Below are 23,071 nucleotides of genomic sequence, written 5' to 3'. Positions count from 1 at the left end.
CTCTAACAGCAGGTGGCTTCTTAGATAAGGTGGGGAGATACCACCTTCCATGAGGGGCCCACCTCCTGCGGAAAATTTCCACCAGCGAGATAGGCCTCACGGACCCCCACCGCAGCCCCCACTGGTCACATGAGGCCCTTACTCTCCCCAGAGCCTTCTTCTGGCCTCTAGAGCAAGACTGGACCCCAAGAAGCCCGGGAAGATCCTCCCCTATTTGAGGGGTTCAGGGCCCGCCTGGGGCCCGGCCTGGACACCGCTATGCAGAGGAGCAGCTGCAGAGCCCAGCCCCTAGTGCCCGCACAGGGACACCACTGGGCATGGCAGGACTTCAGAGCCCAGCCCTCGTAGCCGGGAGCACTCAACCTGCACCACGAGAGGGAAGTGTGCTCAGGCCACTGGGTACCTCACCTAGGGGGAGGCAGGGTTCGGGAAGAGGGGTGGCACAGTATGACATCACGGACAGTGAGGAGCTGGGCCTCGGGAAGGGACCCAAGTAGTCCCAGCACCCAGGAGAGCTGCCCTCTTTTACCCTGGAGGGGAACCCGCCCCCCGGCTCGCTAGCGCACAGAAGCCCAGGTGATGAGAATGGTGGTAACGAGGTTTGGCAGGTGTCTCAGGAGGGAGGCGGTGTGGCCGTGTGGAAGAGAGAACCCCCGCCCAAACCAATTACCGCAGACTTTGCTGAGGTGTGTGTGCGTGTTTAAAGCAGAAGAGGCTAAGCGGGGCTCAGAGCTGATCTATTTTTCTCTCCTAATAGTGCGGCACAATTTAATTAACTCAATATTGCACCCACCTGAAGATTACGGACGGGGTTTATTGACACCACCATCTGGCTCCTATAAAGCTGGTAATGTAGCCAATAAATCCTGCTTCAGAACCAGGCGCCTGTGAGAGGTGTCCCGCCTGCGGGGCCTCCCCTTGTGCCTGCAAGAGGCATCCCGCCTGCAGGGTCTCCCCGTGCGCCCTGCTGCGGGGGCTGCTTGGGTGGCCACGATGGAGGGGCTGCCCTGGGCACCCTGTGGCATCGGTTCGGTTGTGGAGAAAGGGTGCCGGTTCCAGGGCAGTACCCGTGTACCCTGACCCCCGCAGGGGCCATGGTGCCACTTCAGAGGCAGGTGTCTGCCCAGGGGCCCCCTACCCTGGTCGCTGGGTTCCCACTACCCCGACTGGTCCCCTCGTTCCCACACCCAGTAAAGAGCAGCCAAGCCCTGGACATGGGTTCTCAGATGCCGGGTGCCCAGAGCTGTGCCTGACTGACACGCTCTCACCCCAGTTCACCCCGGGTGCCCAGAGCTGTGCTTCACTGCCGTGCTCTCACCCCACCTCACCCCTGAACCACGCAGCACATGAGACTCATTATCTCCCATTGCAAAGGAGGAAACCAAACGGCAAGGCCTGGAGCTCAAGGCTGAGGGCCGCACTGTCCCGGGCAGAACGAGGTCCAAAGGGCAGGGGTGGGCGGGGAAGGGGCCCTGGCTTGGTCTGGCTCCTCTGGGTCTCCAAGGTAAGAAGACCCCTCTGTTTAACTTGGGGTTAAGGCAACGTCTCAGTGTGTCCTAAAATTTGTGATGTTTTGTCTGCTACTAGAATTTAAGTTCCAGCATAAAGGCTTAGCACGATAGAGGTCATTCCTGATGACAGCAGGGTCCCCAGAGCCACCTGTTCTCATGCCGAGCCAGGGACCCCGAGATGGCGGACGCAGCTCCCTGCCCTGCCTTCCAGGCTCCGTCCACACCAGGCCCACTTCTGCGGGGCCTTCATGCCAGGCTGTACCCTCGTAGACCTTTCAGAAGCTTCCCAGGGATGCTTCAGGCTGAGAAAGAAACCCAGGCTCTTCTTTCAGTCACACAGAAAAAGGACAAGTTAAACTCTCCTGTCCCCCCATGCACTCTCGGACTTGGGCTGGATCTGTGTGAACAACGGCCCTCCCCAGGCTGCCCTGAGCCCCCGGCACCCTCAGGCCCTGGGGCCTTGCAGAGCAGAAAGGAAGCCACCTCAGACACGCAGGGCGGAGACCACGGCACCACCGCAGCAGGTAATAAGCCACTGCGCGGGACGGTAATTAGCTACACCTCTCCCAGTCGAATCTGACGGTTTCCGCTGATTCAAGGGATCCTTTGGTTGAGGTGGGGGTGGGGTAAGTGGAATCAACTCAATTTAGAATGGGGGGAGGGGAGGCGGCAAAAAGGTTACGTTGATAAAGTCGTCACCCAGCCTGGAGCTGCCCATAACTCACCTTGGGCCACGCTAAACGGGCCATTAATCACCCTTATCAGCCTGTGAAGGGGCCCCTGCGGGACCGCCCTACCCCGGGGGCAAGTTCAGGTGTGGCGAGGTGGCGAGAGGTCGGAGTCCACCCAGGGCCGGCTGCCACCTTGGAGGCCACGGGAGCTGTGGCTGCGGCCCCTCCCTCGGGCCTGATTTCTGCCCTGCGGACTGGAGCCTCGGGAGCAGAGCAGCCTCTCCAGACAAGCCGCAACAGTTGTGAAAACAGGATCCTGAGAGTGGGGTCGGGGGAGGCGGGAGAGAAGGCGGAGAGGGCGGAAGCCAGGCACCTGGGCTGGTCCCCGGGGCAGCTGAGGGTCCCCAGGGCCATGGCCCAGCGCTGCCTTGGGAAGGGGATGGCGCGGGTGGTGCTTTCCGACTTTCTGCTGCCTGGGCCGCCTTACACCTCTCCGCCTGCAGCCTTTGATTCAGCAAAATCAAGGATGCAAACTTCTTAGGAATACTTAGTTTCCATGGTAACCGTAGCTGACCTCAACATTATTGTTCTCAAGAGGGGACTGACTTTACTATATGTTCATTCACTGAATTAATGGACTCCCAGTTCTTTTATCAGCAACCCCGGGACAATGGAAAGAGAGACATGTCGTCAAAGGGCTTTCAGCCACTGTCCAGCCTTTTGTCCGCGGCTTACTGCAACGAAGCAAGTCTATTCAGGCTGAGATTATCAAAATCAACTCGGGGCTGTCTCCGGGGCAGCTAAACACACTTGGATTTCATAAAGACATAACTGATCCCACATGCAAATTAATAATTTGGATAGCAGGGTTCTTAGGGTTAGGGACTTGGGTGTGCATTTTTTTTTTCTTTTTTGGTAATAAAGTGCATGGGTAGGTAAATGCAGTTTAGTGACGGCACTCCGGCGGGATATGTGTTGCTGGCTGGCTGCTAAGGGAACAGGGGGAAAGGCGGTCTGAACCTCACTCACCTCGCTGGCATAGACCTCAGCAAAACCAAGCTTAGGGAGGCCGCAAAAAGCCTTCTAGATCCGGTACACACCACAGAGCCTTCTAGTTCCCATATGCCCCAGCTGAGCCCGACGCATGCACAGCAGCACCTCCCTCTGCAGCTCTGTTTTTCAGGGTCCCTGCATCTCTCCAACCCCATCCCCTCCCCTCCCTACCCCCGCCCCCCACTCCTTTCCTCCCCATCCCTCCAGCCTCCTTGAGGAGGAAAACAATACAAACCTCCTTTCCTCCCCATCCCTCCAGCCTCCTTGAGGAGGAAAACAATACAAACAGAATACAGTAAGCCACAGGCCTGGACACCGAACAGCAGTCTCTGGCTGCGTGGTGCTGTGCTGGGCTCAAAGCCCGGCATGGCCAGGAACTCGGTGTTATCCCGCTCGCAAACTGCCCGGAGTCCCAGCAAGGTCCCAGCCGCGTTTAGACCTCAGGGTGTGTGGCCTCCTCCAGTAACTGCTGCACAAAAGACACTTAGCAGTTGCCTGTCTGTCTCGCTCCCATCTTCCTGGGATCAGGAGTCATCCTTCATTAGCCCCCAGTCCCCACGGGACGGACACAGAAAACCTCTGGATTCCTCGTTACCGGAGGCATTTTGCCCGGGCCGAGCTATAGAAAATGCCCGCACCACAGCCCAGTGGGACAGGCCATGGTTCTAACATCCAAATAATCATTTCACAAATTATCATCATTATCAATCAATCACCCTGTTTGGACAATGCGAGGCTGGGCTATCAGATGACTTTTATGACCTGTAGCATTTTGTATGTAATAATAATAACCGGGAGAGATTTATGGACCCATCACCGGCCCCTCTTCCAGCGGAATGACTTTATTAGCTCGATTTATTTTTGACCCTCCTCTAAGCCTCTGCACTCCCGCCCCTCGCCCTGGGGGCTGGCTGGGGTGGACGCATTTTTCCGAAGCTTCTGAAGGGTTTTTTTCAGGTCCTCAGGCCTAGCCGTCCCATGCGAATTCACGATGTATTTATTTTTGGGAGGAGGGGGATAAAGAAGCGGAGGGGAAGAGAAAATAAAAATAAGAGAAAAGGTCACTTCCTTTTGTTTGTGTTTTCCCGTTCTGTATTAACACGTCTTTCCTTTTCAAGAGGGGGAAGGAAAACACGATAAAGTGGACAAAGGGAAAGGCTGCCGGGCCATGTTTCCCCTTTCATATCGCCAGAGATTGAATCAAAATTCTTTCAGCTGATAGCATCTCCCGGGTGGACTACACTCTTGTTAACGGATAAATTCAAGCCCTCCAGAAAGTCAAAGAATAAATTTAAGCCTTTTGCCAAATGTCTATCCTATTGGATTTTGATAAGATGGCCATTGAGCCTTAATAATGTCTTCCATCCATTTTCAGCGAGCCCTTAACACGGCTCTTGATTCGTCCCCAAAGCCTCTTCGCCCGGCCTTTTTATTACCGGCTCTGGCGGGCTCTCCAGGGAGCCGCGCGCCCCGAGTGATGGATGGACAACTCGCTAGATTATCTCCCGCAGATGTTTGCTCTCCAGGAGCCCCCGGGCTTTCCCTCTAAGTAAACAGAGACTAAATAGAGAGTCCGCTGGAGGGAACGGTCCCAGAGGTCCCCGCACCGCGGCCAGGAAAGGCGCGACGCAGCCCGACCCACAGTCAATGTGACTTTTGGGAAGCGCCGGTGACGCGCGCCCAGGGCGCACCAGGGCGGGCGCGGGGACGGGGCCAAAGCTCTGGGCTGCGCGGGCGCACGGGCTGCGGAGTGAACGAAGGCGCAGAGGCTGGGGTGGGAGACAGAGGGGACACGGGAGGCCAGGGCGAGGCTGAAGGGGCACAGGAGGGATGAAGGAGGACCCTCCCCTGCGGTTGCTGGTGGCTCTGCCCTCCTGGGGGCGGGGGCGGGGCTGACGGGAGGCACCTCTGTAGCTCCCACAGGAGCCCCGCCCCGCGCCACAGTCCTGGGTTCGAATCCCAGGCCTCCATACATCCCCCGACCCGGCCACCCTCGCCTGTACATTCTGAGTAGAGTCATCCTGCATCCAGCCCCTTCGGAAACCTCGCTCTCTGATACTTAAAATTCCTAACCGTGGCTTCCTCACAAAATATCACCTTTTCTGTAGCTCATGTGCCAAGCTGCTGATTGAATTAATTAACTTCGTCACATTTCACTGAGGCAGATAAAGAACAGGAAGTTTAATCCTCTCAGCGGTGGATGAACTGAAGTCAGAGACAGGAGTTGCGAACCCACAGGTCACACAGCGCCACCCCCCACCACCGTGATGTTCCCCTATGAGATTTTTAATGCTCCCAAGTGCGCCTTTGGGTGACGCAAACAACAAAACCTTGAAACCAGAGTCCTCGTCCTATAAGTAAGGATTGCACTGAATTCATCCTGAAAACAGCACCACGGTGTGCACAGTTACCGTAGCAATCCACACATTGCACCTATACCGATAGCTCTAAGTGGCGCCTCTGTTTGCAGGGTGGGGCCTCTGTCTGGACTGATGCCTCTCCAGGACTGTCTGTCCTGGTCTTCCTGGCCCCCGAGTCTGAAACCTTTTTTGAATTTTAGCTCACATCTCTCAGTCTCTCAGCCCCAACTCCCCCGGGCCCCCAAGAGTGCCTGGAAATGTAACTGAACGGGTCCAGTCAGAGCCCTGGGGTTAGGGATCTGATTCTCCCACCAGCGTGGCCTTGGCAAACACTCGAATCTCCCAGACCTGACGGTGTTTAGTGTAGAGGCTGAAAAAACTGTGAGTTGACGGCTCAGGCAGTGCTGTGTGGCAGCCTCCCCCTCTGGTGGAGCTGCGCCTAAGGACTTGGGTGAGGACGCCTCCTCCAGGCAGCCCCCAGCCCCTCGGACTGGGCTTGCAGGGCAGCGGCAGGGAGGAGCCCTGGGCTGGGGTCAGGGGGCCTGCTTAGACAGGACCGCCCACCAACGCCCTTGATGCTGGCTCTCGTACCCTGCACTGAGCTCCCTGCAGCTGCAGTGGTGTTGTGGGGGGTCTCGTGCATCGGGTCTGCTCTGATTCTGTGGGATGGCGGAAGCTGGAACTCCTCAGCCCAACCCAAGGCTCTCAACCAGCTTTCCAAGGGCCTGCGTCAGAGGGATGCCTGCTGCCCTGGGCACTTAGAAGTCGGCCCCTGGCTGGACAGCACTTCATACCCACCCCGGGAGCCGCTCTCAAGAATGACCTTGGGCCACACTGGGCAAGACCTGATGGCCCCATATATGAGACAAAAAGGCAAACCCCACTGTGGCCCAGAGACACAGAAGGTGGTGCCCACGTCACCCTCCTTCTGTCCTATTTCACTCTGGTTCAGAAGCAGCCAGCACTTGCCTCTTCCGTGCCCTTTAAATCTAGACTTGACCTTTTAACCTTCTGCCTTGACCCCTGTTCCTAGACCAAGCAATCCCTCCCAGCATAAGCTGATCCCCTTCTAACCTCCTGCCAGGCCACCTCCACGACGCATTTAGGAGAGGCGCGGCCAAGGAGAGCGTCTTGAAAACGTCAGAGGGTCCAGGGACGCATGGGGTGGAAAACTCAACACTTTCAGGCTCACTCGAGAGCTTGAGGGATTCGCACTAACTGCAGGTCACTTTTCGCGTGAAGTGAAAATACTGCAGTTCGCGGAAATCAGCAGCGCTGCTTCCTGTTTCCTGCTCCTCTACGTCCTTTAAGAAAATGTGAAATCATTTAAAGAGGCAGGAAAGAAGAAAGAGGGAAAGTGGAAAAGACCAGCCCTGGAATTCGCTCCATGGCACAGTCAGACATGGGTGCAGGAAGACCTCAGGCGTCCTGTGGACGGCGGGGACTGAGAACTAACACCTTGTCCTCAGACAGAAGGACCCCAGCAGGCCAGACACAGCCACACGAGTGATGGGGAGGGACATGGGAACCAGTTCGCCCGGTTTCCAGAGGCCCTTCAGTGGGTCACTGCGGGCTCAGAAGAAGTCTCCATTGCCATGGTTTCTCTAAAATCAATGTCTCTGGGGTTGAACCTGGAGAGAAGGGTCAGGTCCCCTGTGCTTAGCTCTGCCCAGTTGGTGGGTCCATATCGATGACTTAAATACTCAGCTCAGGTCGTGGGGTCAGGCCTTCCTAACCACAAGGCCGCCAGTACCCCTCAAGCCCATATTCTCCATCACGGAAACCAGTTGTAATTCTTACAGAATTGTAACAGCACTCGGTAGGCACTGACTCAGCGCTGGCTCCTCTGTGCCAGCAGCCCCCACGGTGCCCCCCATCCCCCGCGATGCTGTCTGGGTGGAGATGTGTAAATGTGACTCTCTAAATTTTATCTTGCTTTAAAGCAAAGATGCCAAGCGAGAGACTGTTACTTTAATTTTACTAGAAAACCCAAGCAAATAGGAGATCGGCCACCATATGTGAGCGTGCCTGTGTCTGTGGACGTCTGTGTGTGCGTGCAGACAATGCATAGCCCCTGGAAGCCAAGTTCTGGCTGCTGAATGGGTTCTAGGTTTTGGAGCTGCTTTCCAGGCCGTTCCTCCTCCTGGCCGTCTAGACTGCAGTGTGCACACCCAGCGACACGTGTGACTGTGTGTGTCTCCCCAGGGCCTGTGTGTTTCTCTGCATATCGTTCTCCCTCTGAATCTGTTAGAGCTAATGTTTGTCCACCAGCCGTTACCCACCAGCAGTCAGCAAAGCTGTGGATAATGCCACGTGGACCCTTTTTCTTTCGCCTCGTGGTTTGCTTATTTAAAGCGATGCTTCTTTGGAAGCTACGAGTGCAGCAAAAGGCTTTGTTGAATCTGCAGCCAATTTTTCCCCGTATTCTTTTCATGAGAGTATCCAGCGAAGACAGTTAAATAAACACAACCTGCGTTTATTTAATTTTCCTGTCTGCGTGGCCTGAAGCTTTCCCACAGGTACGGGGCTCTCCTCTGCTCTTGGGAGATCGGAGAGTGGCGGATGGCCCTGTACCTGTGACCCTACGGCGACATTATCCCCACCTCCCCACACAATAAGAAGAAGCATCCCTGCTAATGACAGCAAAGCCACCGTCCTGTGCACACATCAGTCCACGGATAACACATTGCTCAGGGCCCGCCAGCAACATTCCGACTGCACGCTTGTTAACTCAGGGACAGCTGGGATGGCGGTCGCCCCGCCAGGAGCTCCGAGAACTCTGGGGAGCCGAGACGGCGCGGGGCGAGCTCTCCTACCTTTTTGATGCAGCCTTCCTGGGGTGACACTTCCGCATCCGTCAGTATTTGCTGCAAAACAATTTTGAGAGGGGTTGTTAGTTTCTGAAAAAACGTCGTTCTCAAGCTACACTGGGTTCTAAATGGTGGGGACAGATCCACTGTCCCCAAAAGTCACAGGGTGGGACCCAGCGGCTTCTCCACAGCAGGAAATGAAGACTCCATTGATCGCAGGTACCCCTTCTTCCAGCAGAGACTCCCCAATCACCGAGGACCCCAAACAGCCCCCAGAGACTTCACCTCCCTGGAGACACCACACTCCAGGGATGGAGACACAGTGTGTCGCTCACTCTGGCCCTTTAGTGGTTGGGTGGGGACCCAGGTCAAGGCATCTCAAGGTGAGCCATTCGTATTATTTATGAGAAGCATCTGGGCAGAGCGCACGGACACCCTGGATGCCGAACAGACTCTATTTTTATTTCCTCCGAGTTCCATGGACAAATCACACCGTGTGTATTTAGACATAACTTGGCCTATGTTGTGCTTGGTCCTGGACGGGTGAGGGACAGCAAGGTGCGGTCCCTGCCCTCGGGGGGCTTACAGTCCAGCTCGGGAGGTGGAGGTTGGGGGGAGCTGAACGCTGCCCAGTGGTACCAGGAGACAGAGGCGGGCGGCCAGAGCGAGGGGCAGAGGTTGGCCAGCGCCCCGCAGAAGGACGGCTTGGTGGGTGCTGGAGAGAGAGGGAGCTCATGCCATTTCTCTGCTTCCTCCTTTTTGTCGAATCAGAGGTGTAAGCGTTTTAACTGGCTCTTCACTCCCATCCATATCCCTGGGAGGGGGATGTCCCCTGTGGCTTTTGGAGGAAACTTTTCAAAGGAAATCAAGCTAAGGCAGAAAAGCCGCTGTGCCTAGTGTCATGCAGGGGCCCAGGATGGCCACTGAGGACCCCCCAGCAGTTCGCTGTGGGCCTCACAGGAGCTCCCGCCCCCTCACCCACGTGTGACAGAGGCCAAGACAGGGAGGCTGGAGTGGGCCAGCAGTCAGCTTGTTCTTCCTCCAGGGTTGCTCTGGCTGCAACGTTCTTTGGCTCTGGAGAGCATTTTGCCAGGTGTCTCCTCTTAAAAGCCACCAGGCTGCACTCCAGAGAGGCGGCGTCTCAGTGACCCGTCCCAGAGTGCTGTCTGTGCTAAGCAAACTGACAAGCGAGCTCTAGAAATTGGATTTTTCCCTTCTGGACCCAAAGTGGCCGTGCACGGATGAGTATACGGAAACCGCAACATTGTTTCCATAAGAATAGAACCAAGATTGAAACTGATACTTGAAAAATAAAAGGAGAAATGATGCTCAAGCCAAAGGTTTTCCTTCCCCTCCCCTCAATATTACATGATGACTTTATACATCATAAGGACGGAGCACAGCGTGCCTGCCAAGGCGCAATTGACAAGCTGGCGTTCCCGGCCACAGCGCGGCCCAGCCTGATCGCCTTCCGGGTCACCCTGCGCTAATGTGAATGGCAGTGACGGCTGCTAGATTCAGGCACCTACATGGGCTGCGTTTGGAAGAGGAGAAAGCCTTAGGAGGGGTGTGACCTGCCCGCGGGGCCGAGGCTGGAGGCAGAGCTTGAGACGTATTGATGACTTGAATACTCAGCTCGGGTCGTGGGGTCAGGCCTTCCTAACCACAGGGTCGCCAGTACCCCTCAAGCCCATATTCTGCATCATGGAATCCAGTTGTAATTCTGACGGAATTGTAACAGCACTCGGTAGGCATTGACTCAGCGCTGGCTCCTCTGTGCCAGCAGCCCCCAGAGGCAGAGCTCAAGGCAGTGCTCAGGTGGAATCTGTCCTTGCTCTGGATGCTGGAGGACCGTGTGGCCGTCCCAGGTCTGGTGAAAGGGACGCCCATCCCACTGGTGGCCCTGGAGCTCTTGAGAGTAGAAGGACAGATCCCGCCATTGTGAGCCGCCCCGAGCAGAGAAGCTGTGGATCTCGTTGCCAGTTAAAGGCTGGGCTGAAACCAGAACCAGGGCCTCCGCAGTCCTGCCTGCTTCATGAGGCGCATCGAGGAGTGAGATGCTGGTTGTGTCTCTCTGGCATTTGCAGCCAAGTCACAGGCACCTGCGCAGACACCACCAGCGAGAGGGCCCTGCCCTCCCCACCCTGCCCTGCCAGTGCCTGCTCACAAACCCACACACCCGCCCAGAGCCCACAGGGGCCTGGCGCTGGTCTAGGAGCATTTGGTGGCCTCTGGTTGGGCATTTTCCTGGAGGCTGCCTCCTGTTCCCAGTGGGAAAGTGCATGCCACAGCCCATTCAAGCCATTCCCAACGCAAGTGACACCCCCACCATCATCCCCCGGCCAGGTCAGTCCAGGAGCCCTTGTTAACACTGCATCCTCACATTCAGAGGGGGCTAGAGCCCTCCATCCACCCACGGATGCCACCCTGGGCCTGCTGTGGCCTCAGATGCAAAGCTTTCAGGTGGGGGCTGCCCTCACCCTCCCTCTGTCCACGCTGCTCTCTGTTGGGTGTGCTCCGTTCCTGCTGTGGCCAGCTGCATTTTCACTTGCACTTTTGGTGGCCTGATCTTCCTGCCTCCCTGCCCTCCGAGTGGCCGGGTGGGATGGAACGCCCCCATAAACCCACCTGTCACGCCATGCGGAGGCCCTTTTTGCCTTTCTGGCAGAGTCTGACAGGGTCTGTGCGTGGGCTTGGCCAGCACTCCTGCTCCCCGGAGCTTGTCATCAGGTGGGGACGCAGGGACGGACCTCCAACACTGGCCCCAATAGTTGAAGGTGTTGCATGCGACGCACCGACCAGGAGGGCCCGGTCATACGGGGTGGCATCAGGAGGTGGGACCTGGCCAGCCTGGGGTGGTGGTGGGGGCAGGTGCTACAGCTGCTGGGCTCCCGGCTGTCTCTCTGGATCCTCTGAGCGCAAGGCCTGGGCCCCCTTCGGGCGGAGGGTGTGGGCTGCTGAGGACTGTGGTCACAGCGGAGCCCAGTGTGGAGCCACGGAAGAGCCGCACAGACGTTGAGCCCTCCCCAGCTGCCCTGCACCCCCTGAAGAGGAAGCTGGCGCCCGATGGCAACAGAGAAAGAAGCGGCCTCCTGCAGGAGGGGCACTGGGGCCTGAGCCGCGTTCCGGAACTGCCTGTCCCATCTCACAGCCCACCTTTGCAGGTATGAAGACCATTCACTCTGCCTCTTCACTCGCTGCTGAGCTCAGGTGGAAAAACGGCCGGACGCGCTCCCCGGCTTCCTCAGCCCCGGCCCCCTCCCTTGCCCGAGCCGCCGTTCTGCTGAAAACCCTCTTTATTTTGCTAGCTGGGCCCTCAGCACACGCACCGCTGGCCCCTGGATTGCTGGCAATGGCCACCGCGCTCTCCACCTCTCCGCACCCCGGCAGAAGTATTAGGTGTGTTTGATTAAGCGTTTTAGCCAAAAAAGCGAGGTCTGACCCCTGGCATTTAGCTTCTCTCGCGGGTGCCAGTGCCAGGATTTAGCTAAGTGGGGTTGGTCAGAACCTCTTTTTTGACTCTTAAAATAAATACCCTCTGTTCTCCAAAAAGCCAGCAAAGAGGCCACGTACGCAGAGGCGCTTACGGCTCCGGAGTTCTGGCGCGGCCCCAGGGGGGCTCAGCTTGCTGTTCGGTGTCACAAATGGATCCCAGAAGGTTTCTCTCCCGTCCAAAGTATCTGTTATTAAAGTATCTGAGAACCTAACAAAGGAGGAAGCCCAGAGTGAGCCCCGGCCACGGAGCTGCTTCCAAACCGGCGGGAGGTGAACGGAGCCTAGCGCGGCGGAGGCTGAGGCCCATGAGGGCCCCCAGCACTCCAGTTAATGCACCCCTTGCTCTTGGCATTGAGAGCAAACCTCCTCTCTCTAACCGACTTCTCTTTTCTTTTTTCTTCTTTTTTTTTTTTTTGAAACAGGGTGTCTCGCCCAGGCTGGAGTGCAGGGGTGCAATCATGGCTCACTGAAGCCTCAGCCTCCTGAGCTCAAGCGATCCTCTCAACTCAGCCTCCTGAGCAGCTGGGACAACAGGCACACCACCACCCTGGCTAATTTGTTTTATTTTTTGTAGAGATGGGGTCTCACTCTGTTGCCCAGGCTGGGACTCCTGGACTCCAGCAATCCTCCCAAAGTTCTGGGATTATAGATGTGAGCCACCATGCCCATTCGGCTCTAAACCAACCAACCTACCTTCCTTCCTTCCTTTTCTTTCTTTCTTCTTTCCTTTCTTCTCTCTCTCTCTCCCCACCCCATACCCGCAGGCTAGAATGCAGTGGCTCCATCAGTTCACTGCAACCTTGACCTCCTGGGCTCAGGTGATCTTCCCACCTCTGCCTCCCAAGTAGCTGGGATTAGAGGCATGCTCCACCATGTCTGGCTAATTTTTTGTATTCTTTGTAGAGACAGGGTCTCACTGTGTTGCCCAGGCTGATTTCTGACTCCTGGACTCAAGCAATTCTCCTGCCTCGGCCTCCCAAAGTGCTGGGACGACAGGCGTGAGCCACTGTGCCTGGTTCTAACCTACTTTTCTTTCTTGCCCATTTCTGAAGTAGCTTCATTGGACCCAAAGATGTGGGTCTGAGTCTAGAACCTACTAAAAGCTGATTCCAAGGCCTCCTCTCCTTGAAGAAGCCCGTATGGGTGGAGTCGGGGGGTCAGGGTTGTCTGTGCAGGGCACCCAAGGGTGTTCAAATGGCAGGGCTGATGGAGCCCTCCACAACCCCCACATCCCATCTAGGCTGCAAACCTCGCTCTGCTCACTGCTGGGAGGTTGTGGGGTCGAGGGGCTCAGGGTTCTGCAGGAGACACAACCTGAGCAGAGGTCTTGGTGGTCAGCAGCTTCAGCTTCCCTGCAGCCTACACGTTCAGGAGGGTTTTACAGCCAACTAAACAGTGCCCCTGGCAGGGCTGGAAGCTGATGACCAGGCCACACTGAGCCTCCACATCTCAGGATCATCTCTAACTCTTGGAGAGCCACCCACACATCCTCCTTTTCTGAGAGATGGAGTTTTTAAAGAACAAATCTCATTCTTCATTTTCTTTTCCAAATGGAAGCCCTGGATGCTGCCAATTTCCCTGGTGTAAATGTTGCCTCAAGGTGATGGCAATGCTGAGGCCAATCATCACAGCAGCAGGTTATCTTCTGGGGCCCTGCCGCATATGGGGGGCCTGTCTCAGGCACCGCGGATGCAGACCTCCTCCTCACAACCACATGTGGGAAGCAGGAACCAGCAATGCCCCTGCTGTGTAGATGGGAAACAGGGGCTGCAGAGTTGAGGTGACCGGGCAGTTGATGAGGAGCTGCTCAGGGTGGTGTCCGCACTCAAATGCGAGCCTCCTGACTCCCAGAGTGTGCGCCAGCGGGACAGAGGCCTCCGGGTGGATGCCTCAGCAGGAAGAAGCCACACGCCAGGCCCTTCCACCCGGGACTTGCACCTGAACCCCGGCCAGGCCTCTCTCCGTGGCCAAGCTCCCTCTGGCCGTGTGGGCTCCAGCGGAGCTGGGTGGCTTCCCGTTGGCAGCTTCCGCAAGAACCGTGAAAGGCGGTTAGTCACCGGCCGCCCCGGCTCTGGCTCCCAGAGCAAAGACTGCACTGGTGTTGACACAAACCCTTGAGCTCTCAACCGGGAGTCGGGTAATATTTATTTATTTTTTGCATTAAAAAAAATCAGCTTGGCCGTGTTTGAGCTACAGAAATGATTTTTTTTTTAAAGCTCCTTGGACACTGTTTTTAGCTTTTATGCCTAAACAGATACTTCTCAGTTCCTTCAAGTGAGATCTATCCAATGAATGGAGGCTCTCTCTTTACTCCTAAGAAAAATATTTACATAGTCAAGTACGGCACAGAAAAGGACCCTGAGCTCTGGAGAGCCCGTCCCGAAATGCACAGAGGTCTCTACGCCGCTGTTTACACTCCCAGCCGCCACCTCCCTCACTCCTGCCCTCTACATCCCCCCACCCCAACCACCAAAGCCTTCCCAAGTCTCCCGCGTTGGGCCCTGTCATCAGGGGTGGCCTGAGTTCCTCATGAGAACCCCACGGGGCTGTGCGACACGAGGGGACGGCCCCTAAGCCCTACCTTCCAAACCCTCTTTGTTTTGGCCAACGAGAGAAGCCAGGCCGCTCTGCTTCCAGGGCCCCGAGCAGGGGACAGCACTAGGATGCGGCATCTTGGCCCCCAGCCCCACAGGACCCGAGCTCCAGGCAGGCAGCATCTCCGCCGACCTGGTGTGATGGGGCCTTCTGCTTTGCTCTGGCCAGAAGAACTACCGCGGGGGCCAGCAGACTTCAATGCATGCCCAGTGATCTTCTCTCAACCTGCAGGGCTGCCACCGCCTGGCCAGCGAGGCCTCGAAGGTTCGAAATCTGGGCATGGTCTGCTCTGTTTCTGATGTTCCAGGAACACTCTGTTCGCTGGCAGCCCCGCCTGTGAGCGCTGCCCCTTGGCCTGGACACGCCGCCCGGGTGAGGCTGGCCCCGCGTGCATCTCCCTTCCTGTGGGGAAGATTGAACGAGCACTGCTCCTCCTCTCCCTGGCCCCCAAGAGCAGGCTCCACACCCCTTCGTGTCCTCATTTCATAAGCGGTATTGAGCACCTTTGGTCTATACTGCCCCATGGAGGGTGCCTTGGAGACATTTAAAAAATACAGAAACAGAGTTTAGTCCAGAATTTGCTACTCTGGGGCGGAGACAATGGATAGGACCCACCCTGCCTTCCACGGCAACATCAGCACGAGGAAGAGGAAAGACCTCCAGTCTGGGAGCTGAGGTCCTCTTGCGGCGGGGGTCCCGGAGTGCGGGGGGGTCCCGGAGTGCGGGGGGGGTCCCGGAGTGCGGGCGGGGGCCCAGGAGGTGATGGGGGCTGGGAGTGAGGGGTGGGAGCCCAGGAGGTGACGGGGCTGGGAGTGAGGCAGCATGCACAAAGGTGTTAGCAGGGGGCAAATGAGCGCCCCAGAGATGGAGGAGCCCCGGGTTTGGGAGGGCCTGGGGGGACTCTGCTGTGGCCCTTTGAGGACCAGGCTGAGGGATTTCACTCAGGCAGAGGCTTTCGGATGCAGGCAAGAAACGGACGATGGGGGCATGGGGCGTGGAGGAGGAACAGTTTGCAGGGAGGACGGCTTCCTGCGTGCACGGGTCCCCACGGGGTCCCCACGGGGTCTCCCTCTTCGTGTCTGCTCGGAGGAGTATGTGGGGGTCTTCCCTGCTGACCCAAGTGTGGGGCCCCGCAGTGGGCTCCATCTGGCCTGCGCCCCCAGCTTCCCCCATCTGCTAGGACCTGCCTGGCTCTCCTCACACAGAGAAGGAGGCTGCCCAGGACAAGAGGCCTCCATGGTGAGGTGGAGGGCCAAGGGCCAGGCAGGCCGGGCTCCGCACTGGGTACTTGGCCCACATTAATGCATCTAAATCCCAGAACATGCCCACGAGGAAGGCTATGGCTTCCTGATCTTTGTAGAAGAGGAAGGGGCTCAGAGAGGTAAAGCAGTCTTCTGAATTTGCACAGCAGGGGAGTGTTAACCCGGGCTCACCCTGGATTCACAGGGGCCCTACCAAGATCAAGGTGAGTGGGCCCTGAGGAGGTGGCGCATACTGAGGGCAGGGCTGGACAGCCCCTTTTCCCAGGGAAGCCTAAAGGCATGCAGGTGTTGACCAGCCCTGGCCCCCAGCCCAGGTCACGGAGGCACCCATCACCATGGCACAGTTTGCTGGTGAAGCACCTAGGAGGCCCCCACTCCCTTCCAGCCTGCAAGCTGCCCTGTGAGGCCTCATCACCAATGCAGTGGTCAGACAAGTGCCCCCCAGGTCATTAGCAAGTTTGTAGTCCTTGATCTGGAAGTCATGGGAGCCTCTCAGAGGTCGAGGCTGCTGGGAACCCTAGGTTGGGGGGCCTGTCTCTCACTCCAGCCGCTCCTGGCCTGGGAAGCCGCCCCCCGCCAGGCCTCTCCAGGCCTCCTTCCCAGCCTCTGGGGCTGCGGGAGACAAGGAGTCGCTGTGGGGTCCCCCTGGCCTGCCCCGGCTGTGACCTTGCTCTGCCCTCTGCCTCTAGCACCTCGGGGCACAAGGTAGAGTTTGGGGCAGGGATATAACTGACCACCTGCACTGGGGCTGCAGGTGTCTGGGGAGGGTGGTGCCTGCAGGGACACCTGCTGTCTGGATACTGCCCCCGCCACGCTATCCCTTTCCAGAGAGGAGAGGGTGCAGGTTACCGCACTCAGAGCTTCCCAAGCTTCCGGAAGGCTTGGGCCATTCCAGCCACAGCTTTGAATTCTCCACCAAGCCAAAAACACAGCTCCTCCACCACACAACACCGCTCCCTGTGCTCGATGGGCTGCTCCAGATCTCAGAGCCCCGCCCCACACCTGCAGGTCAGCTCTCTCCAAATGAGGGGCCTTGGGGAGATCGGACCCAGCCTGGAGATGCCCTGGAGCATGGCAGGCTTCCGGGGTTCTACGTGGCTGAGACCCGCCCCACTCCTGGACTCAGGGGTGCTCTTTCTCCTGTGTCAGGCTGAGCTGGGGAAGGCCTGTTTTTCCTGGGCTCCACCTGGGCGCACCTGCTGTTGGAGCGAGGTGAGAGCGGGTGAGGGTCACCTGGTGCGGGGACTGGCAGGAGGCTATCAGCCCCTGGGGTGCAGGCTCCAGAGCCCTTTCTCTGCTGGGCAGCAGGGCGAGCAGGAAGGATCTCTGCAGGCCCCCGTCCCCGAGCCCAGGGGTGTCCAGCCTTGCTTCTGGCCCTCTGTGGATGCCTTCCTCCTTCTGCTTCCGGAAGATTGATGCCCCCAGGGGAAGGGAATGTAAATCATCAAAGCGGGTGACGTGTGGCCCTTGCGATCAATGGCTCATGACGAGTCATGACTTCCAGCATGAGAAAGGGAAGCAGCGGCCGGTCCAAGAGCCTCCCGTAGCCAGCTCAGGAACTGGACATGCGTGTCCTGGAAATGAGGGAAAGTTCTGCGAGGCTGTTTGTTCCTGGAGCTGGTCTCAGAGCTTCCGTCTGAGGGCCTGGGTTCTAGGAGAGGAAAGGCAAGACCTGGAGCAGCTGGGCGGCCTCGCGGGGCCCAAGGCCCTGCAGACAGGGCTCGGTAGGGGGCTCTGGCTCGGACGCCGGGGGGCCGGTCCCAGGGACGCCTCCACGTTCTGTAGCCCCTGTGCTAGGAAGGTGGTGTTGAGGCTGATGGTTCTAGGTGGACGGCAGGTGACCTTGACCCAACCCACTCACACTGCATTTCTCCACCAACTTTCATGAGAGCCCTGTAGCCTGGAAACGGATGGCCGGCACTCACTTCAAAGCTGCCCAGTTGTTACAGGCAGGTTCATCCTCCCTCCTGGATTAGACACCCCTTTAGGCCAAAGGCAGGGTGTCAGGCACCATCACGGGCCCTCCGAGCAGGAACACAGCAGAGACCCCACGTGGCATTTACCGAATGATAAATCATGAGCTACTGAATGGAAAATGGGAGCTCTCCTTGCAGGATGTACAGAGCTGCTACAAGATCGTGTTCACCTGGGCCGGGCCCCTGGGAACCAGGCCCTGGCCTGTGGGTGGGGGGTGGGGACTGGCACAGTCACTGTGGGGTCCGGCCATCCAGCCTGCAGGGGCCCTGTGCTTGGGGTGCCTCTCTGACTATAGGACTTAGGGAAGCTGCCCTGGCCGCCCTGACAGGCTCAGGGCCTCTTGCTGGACCAGGCGTCTTGGGCAGGCGTCTGGAAATCAGATACCCGGGCCTCGAGGCACAGGGTCCGGCTCCCGCCTGTCTTGCTGCTGCTTGGCCTGGAAGTGACCTGGCAGGGGCAGCCTGGGGAGCTGAGGATGGACCTGAACTGCTGCAGCGGGGACAGCTCCTTTGTGCAGGCTCCGTGTCAGTGCCCCACGAACAAAGGGACCAACCTGTGGCCAGGACTGTTTGGATTTGAGCACTGAGAGCCCCTGTCCCGGGAAACCCCTCCATTGGTGACCCTACTGGAGAGGAAGCATCAAAGCTACGCCAGAGGAAGGGCCTCCAGAAAAGGGGATGAGTCAGGGGTGACAGCCCTGAGGACAAAATCAACACAGCCGTCCTACGCCCGGGTGCCAAGTGCCCAAACCCTGAGCGCACCCCCAGGACACCAGGACCAACCCCATCGCAAACCTGAAAGTCACATCCCACCTGGTGGGAGTGTCAAGGAGCCAAGGGCTCCAGGCTCAGCCAGGACAAACGAAAGGAGAGCCGTGGACCCTGTGCCCATCCTCCAGCAGCCACTCCCACCTGCGAGAGGCCATCTCAACAGTCTCCCAGAGTTGATAGAATTTCCCCCCACTTAAAAAAAAAAAAAAACCCAACACTTTATTGCGCTATGATTGGCATATAAAAAGCTGTTGATATTTAATGTAGACAACTTTATGAGCCCGGAGACGTAAGAATGCACCGAGAAACCATCGCCACGATCCATGCCATAAACCCATCCATCACCTCCAAAAGCTTGCCTGCCCTCTTCATTCATCATTAGTTTATTTTGTGAGGGGACAATCTACCGTCGGCTTTCCTGTCTTAGTAAAGTTACGGAGGCCACACGGAGGCTGCTGAAGGAGACTACTCCAGGCCCACTGGGCAGACAGGACCAGACCAGGCCAGCCGCACCCACAGGGGCAGGGAGAAGGATGCTGGCACAATGTTTCTCCATCTCCCAAAGGCCAGTGTCTGTGAGCAGGGGATGATCCACGCTCAGCCTGAGCCCTTTGCGCCCCAGGATAGATTCTGCTCATCACGAGTGGCAGCGGCAGGAGGGGACCCCAGCTCTGGGGGGTGCTCTGTACCTTCCCCCATTCACTTAAACCAACACCAAGCTTTGGCATTGCAAACCCCGAAGTGGCTGTCCCGACTCACATCTGAAAGGTGTGCCCTCCCAGGTCCACTGCTGGCCATTTTCCACCCTGCTTCTGAAAATACTGATGGTCCCTTCCCCACGCCAACGACACAGGAGGTGCTAGGCGCTGCGCGGCCACCGGCCACCCCCATCCTGGGGAGGGGCAGTTGCTGGAGGTTCCCCCACTGGCAGTCCTCCAAGGCAGCCCGGTGGGTTCTGCGCCAGCATCTCCCCAGGGAGCTTCTCTTTCCACGGGGAAAGTAAATCACAGGATCAATGATTGGTTCTATACAAACATTTATCTTTTATCTCAACCCTTTTTAGTTATAGAAATGACCTGGAAATTGACAGAATCATATTAATGCACTTCTACTTGACTCTGCTGATTGATCCCTCGTTTATTAAGGTGATTCTTAATAATCATAAGTGAATAAGAAGGGTTGTAGATCTCCTGGTCACGGCGCCTGTGTCACACACATGTTTGAAAGCCCCAAGACCCAGGACTGGGCGGGGGAATCTGACCTCCCCAAACTGGGTTCTTTTCTGGCTGTGACTTATGGCTCCACTCACTGAGGTTTGGGGAACCCTTCAGGATCTGGAAGTGGATCCATATCAGAGAAGAACATGGAATTTTAACTCCCTTAAAAATGGCAGGCGGCACTTTCTGGGGATGGAGGAAGCAGAAGCAGCCACCAGTGTCCTACCCACCTTGGCCCTTCCCCGATCAAATTCAGTCTTCCTCTCATTCTCACTTGTCACGCATGCCACTTACTCATGAAGCAAGCATTTGTGGACTCGCATGTCTGGGTTCCACAAACTTGCAATCCAAGGAGGCCAGAAGTACAACGGTTTCCCATTGTATTTTATTCTTGATTGAAATAAAATAACAGTGATAATCATAACAGCAAATATGCTAGCTCCGCCAAAGGCATCATTGCATTATCCTATTTAACACTTGAAATAATCCTACGATGATAATCCCCATTTACACCTGAAAATGCTGAGGCTCAGAGAGGTTGGGTTAAGTTGTCCAATGTCACAGGGCCAGGAAGTGGCAGAGCTGGGATTCGAACTCAGGCCGTGCAGTTCCACAGGGCATTATCCAAGCCTTTGGCTTATCTGGCCTCCCTTGAACTGGTTCCATTTGAAGAAGTCGGGGAGGTGGACTGGCGGGAAGGGAGAGGGAGATGAGGAGCTCTGCTTTCTCTCACATGAGGAATGTTTCGAATCTGTTGTAGGGACAACATACAGAGGCCCGAGCGCCTAGGTTTCGGTCACAGCTGCCTGCGAACTCGAGACCACCGTGCGTGAGGGCAGCCGGAGGCAGAGTGCCACCAAACAAGACTGCACACTTTGCTAATGGGACACAGTGACAGGAACAGCTGCAGCGAGGAATTCCGGGCTGATCTGCTGTGAAAAACTGGCCGCCTCTGGAGTCTTGCAGCGTCCATGCAACTGTGGCTGCAGCTGGGACCCCTCAGGGCCCAGCTTTACTCTCTTGGGGTGGGGATAGTGGAGAAGCTGAACCAGGAAGGCTTGGCAGGTGAAAGGCTGCCCACTCTGCCCCGGATTTCCAAGTAACCTCCTGGGGTCCCACGTCTGCATTTCCAGGCCATACTGAGTCCAGGGCCAAGCACACTGAAGGTGCGGGGCAGAGAATTCACAGGACTGCCCAGCCTTGCTGAGACGCGGGGCAGACATATGGCCAAGGCTGCCTGCCCTGGAGGATGCCTTCAGGGGCTTCCTGACCAACACGGAATGTTCCTCCAACCTTCCTTCCTTCTGGTGCCTTTCACAGAGCTGGGAGGGGCTGCAGAAACCAGGCAAAGAATCCTGGGCTCCCAGCCAGCGCTTCCCATTCTGAGTGCTAGAAACACTTCTCAGCCCCTGCATCCCCTGAGTTGAGCAGTCTTGATGCCCTCATCTGTGAAGCGGGAGGCAGACGCCCCAGGGAGACGGCCTTGACCGCTGTCCATGACGACGGAGAAGATGCAAACAGCAACCCTGCCTGGCCAATCACTCCCCTATTTTGCAGCATAAGCACACAAATAATGATGACACTCAAGACGTAACCACCCGTTTTCAAGACTGCCACACTAGTGGACCAAAAGCCTCTTGTGGCAATTAACCTAGTAAGGGTGATGGAAGGATGGGCAGCTTTTACATGTACGAAGAGTTGTAAAAGCAAACAAAAACATGTATGGGACGGAGATCACACGGGACACAGAAAGCCTAAATTATACATGATCTGGCCTTTTACATTGGAGGCACATTGACCTCGGCCCATGGCAGAGACACCACAGCTCCAAGGAGGATGGAGATAAGAGGGCACTCATGTCCTTGGGTAGCCAGTCCAGCTGCCAGCAGAAAGGCAGGGACAAACCTTCCCCCGCCTTTCTCCAGGACTGAGAGGCTTCCGTGAGCAGAGGCGGCTCATCTGTCCCTGCCTCCCTTTGCTCACACCTGCTCCCAACACCAAAAGGCCAAGGCAAAACCCCAAGCAGAGGAAATACAATAAGGTTGTCACTTTGAATGCCTCACGGTGCCTGAGGCTGCAGTGTGGTCCCACCGGGCAGGTGTGGGGAAGGAATGTGCACAGGTACCACACAGCCAGCAAGACGGGCAGGCAGGGCTGCTGGGAACACCCAATCCTGGGGAGAGCTGTCCCGCCTCACCCCAACCGGGGCTCACTGGAGCTGCCTTCTCAGCTGGAGCCTCCCACGGGGAAAGGTGGCGTGAGATTGGAAGCAGCCTGAAACGGCTCTGTTCATTTACGTTTTTCTTATTCTCCTCCTGTTTGTTTTCCAACAAGGAGAAGCACACGAAGCACACGAACTTGCCACAAGGGAGATCCCCAAACCCTCAGAATGTCAATTTCCATCTGCACAACTTCCCTGGAAATTCGACCTCCTCTGGGATGGTGAAGGGTCTCTTCCCTGGGGCAGGTCTTGTGGCCATGAGTCCGGTGCTAACTGAGCTTCTCGCCTGGATGACTGTGGAGGGCAGTGGAGTCTCACTCCATGCCCACACCAAGGGCTCATCCCAGGAGGCTGGGAGTGGAGTCCTAGTGCAGAAAGGCATCCATGAGGCCTGGCAACACCCAGGAATCCAGAATGGCCATCTAGTTGGCCCCCTTGCCTGGCCTTGTGGAGAGCCGTGGGGCAGGTCAGGATTGCCAGTGGAGGCCAGTCTGTCTCTCTTGAGGTCCTTGGCTAGACAGCACGCTGGGTGCCCGAAAGCATCCTCTAGTGATTTCATCTCACAGGGACCCTGTGGGGGTCCAGGGACCCCGGACAGCTGCAGGGGGATGCGCGTTCCTCCTTGGGCCAGAGCAACGCATCGGAAGCGCACGGAGCGTTCATGCAAACGAAACATGGGCGCCAGGGCAGCTGCTTTTGGTCCTGACATCTGCATGGAGCTGCAGTTTTATTTTGCACCATCTTTCCTCGCTTTCTAACAAGTCACTGAAACGAGAGCAGAGACCTTGCTCTAAGGAAGAGAGCAAACCACTCTCCCTCCTGCCCGTGTCTGAGAACGGAGCCTGGGCCAGGGGCTCCTCTGGGGACGGCTCCTGCCCGCTGGCCGTGAGCCTCAGAAAAATACACACCCCTGCTGGCCTCCGTTCTCTTTTTAGCCCTCAGAGAAGAAGAAAGAGACCCTTCAGGCCTCCCTGGTTTGTCTCCAGCTGCAGGAGGTCAGCATGGACAGCAGGTTCAGGGACCAGGCTCACGGGCTGCGAGCGGCTGGGTGGGACTGGGTTCCCGTCCGATTCTGCCATCCTGCCTGTGAGGCTTGGAATGCCCATCCCGTGGCTTGGAAGCCCTGACA

At 57.1% G+C, this 23,071-nt stretch overlaps 1 protein-coding gene across 1 annotated transcript in view; it reads right to left on the bottom strand.

The window, feature by feature from the left end:
• The window catches only part of PRDM16 (PR domain containing 16), a gene marked incomplete at its 5' end in the record, with an annotated part of 269,530 nt that overhangs the window by 203,182 nt on the left and 43,277 nt on the right, over positions 1 to 23,071 (bottom strand). The window contains one exon of the mRNA XM_011988449.1: positions 8,412 to 8,462. Within this exon, the coding sequence (XP_011843839.1) occupies positions 8,412 to 8,462 (51 nt within the window). The remainder of the gene's footprint in view (positions 1 to 8,411; positions 8,463 to 23,071) is intronic.

The sequence above is a fragment of the Mandrillus leucophaeus genome, unplaced genomic scaffold, assembly GCF_000951045.1.
Source record: "Mandrillus leucophaeus isolate KB7577 unplaced genomic scaffold, Mleu.le_1.0 Scaffold330, whole genome shotgun sequence".
Classification (NCBI taxonomy): Eukaryota; Metazoa; Chordata; class Mammalia; order Primates; family Cercopithecidae; genus Mandrillus; species Mandrillus leucophaeus.
This window is presented reverse-complemented; position numbering and strand designations above follow the sequence as displayed.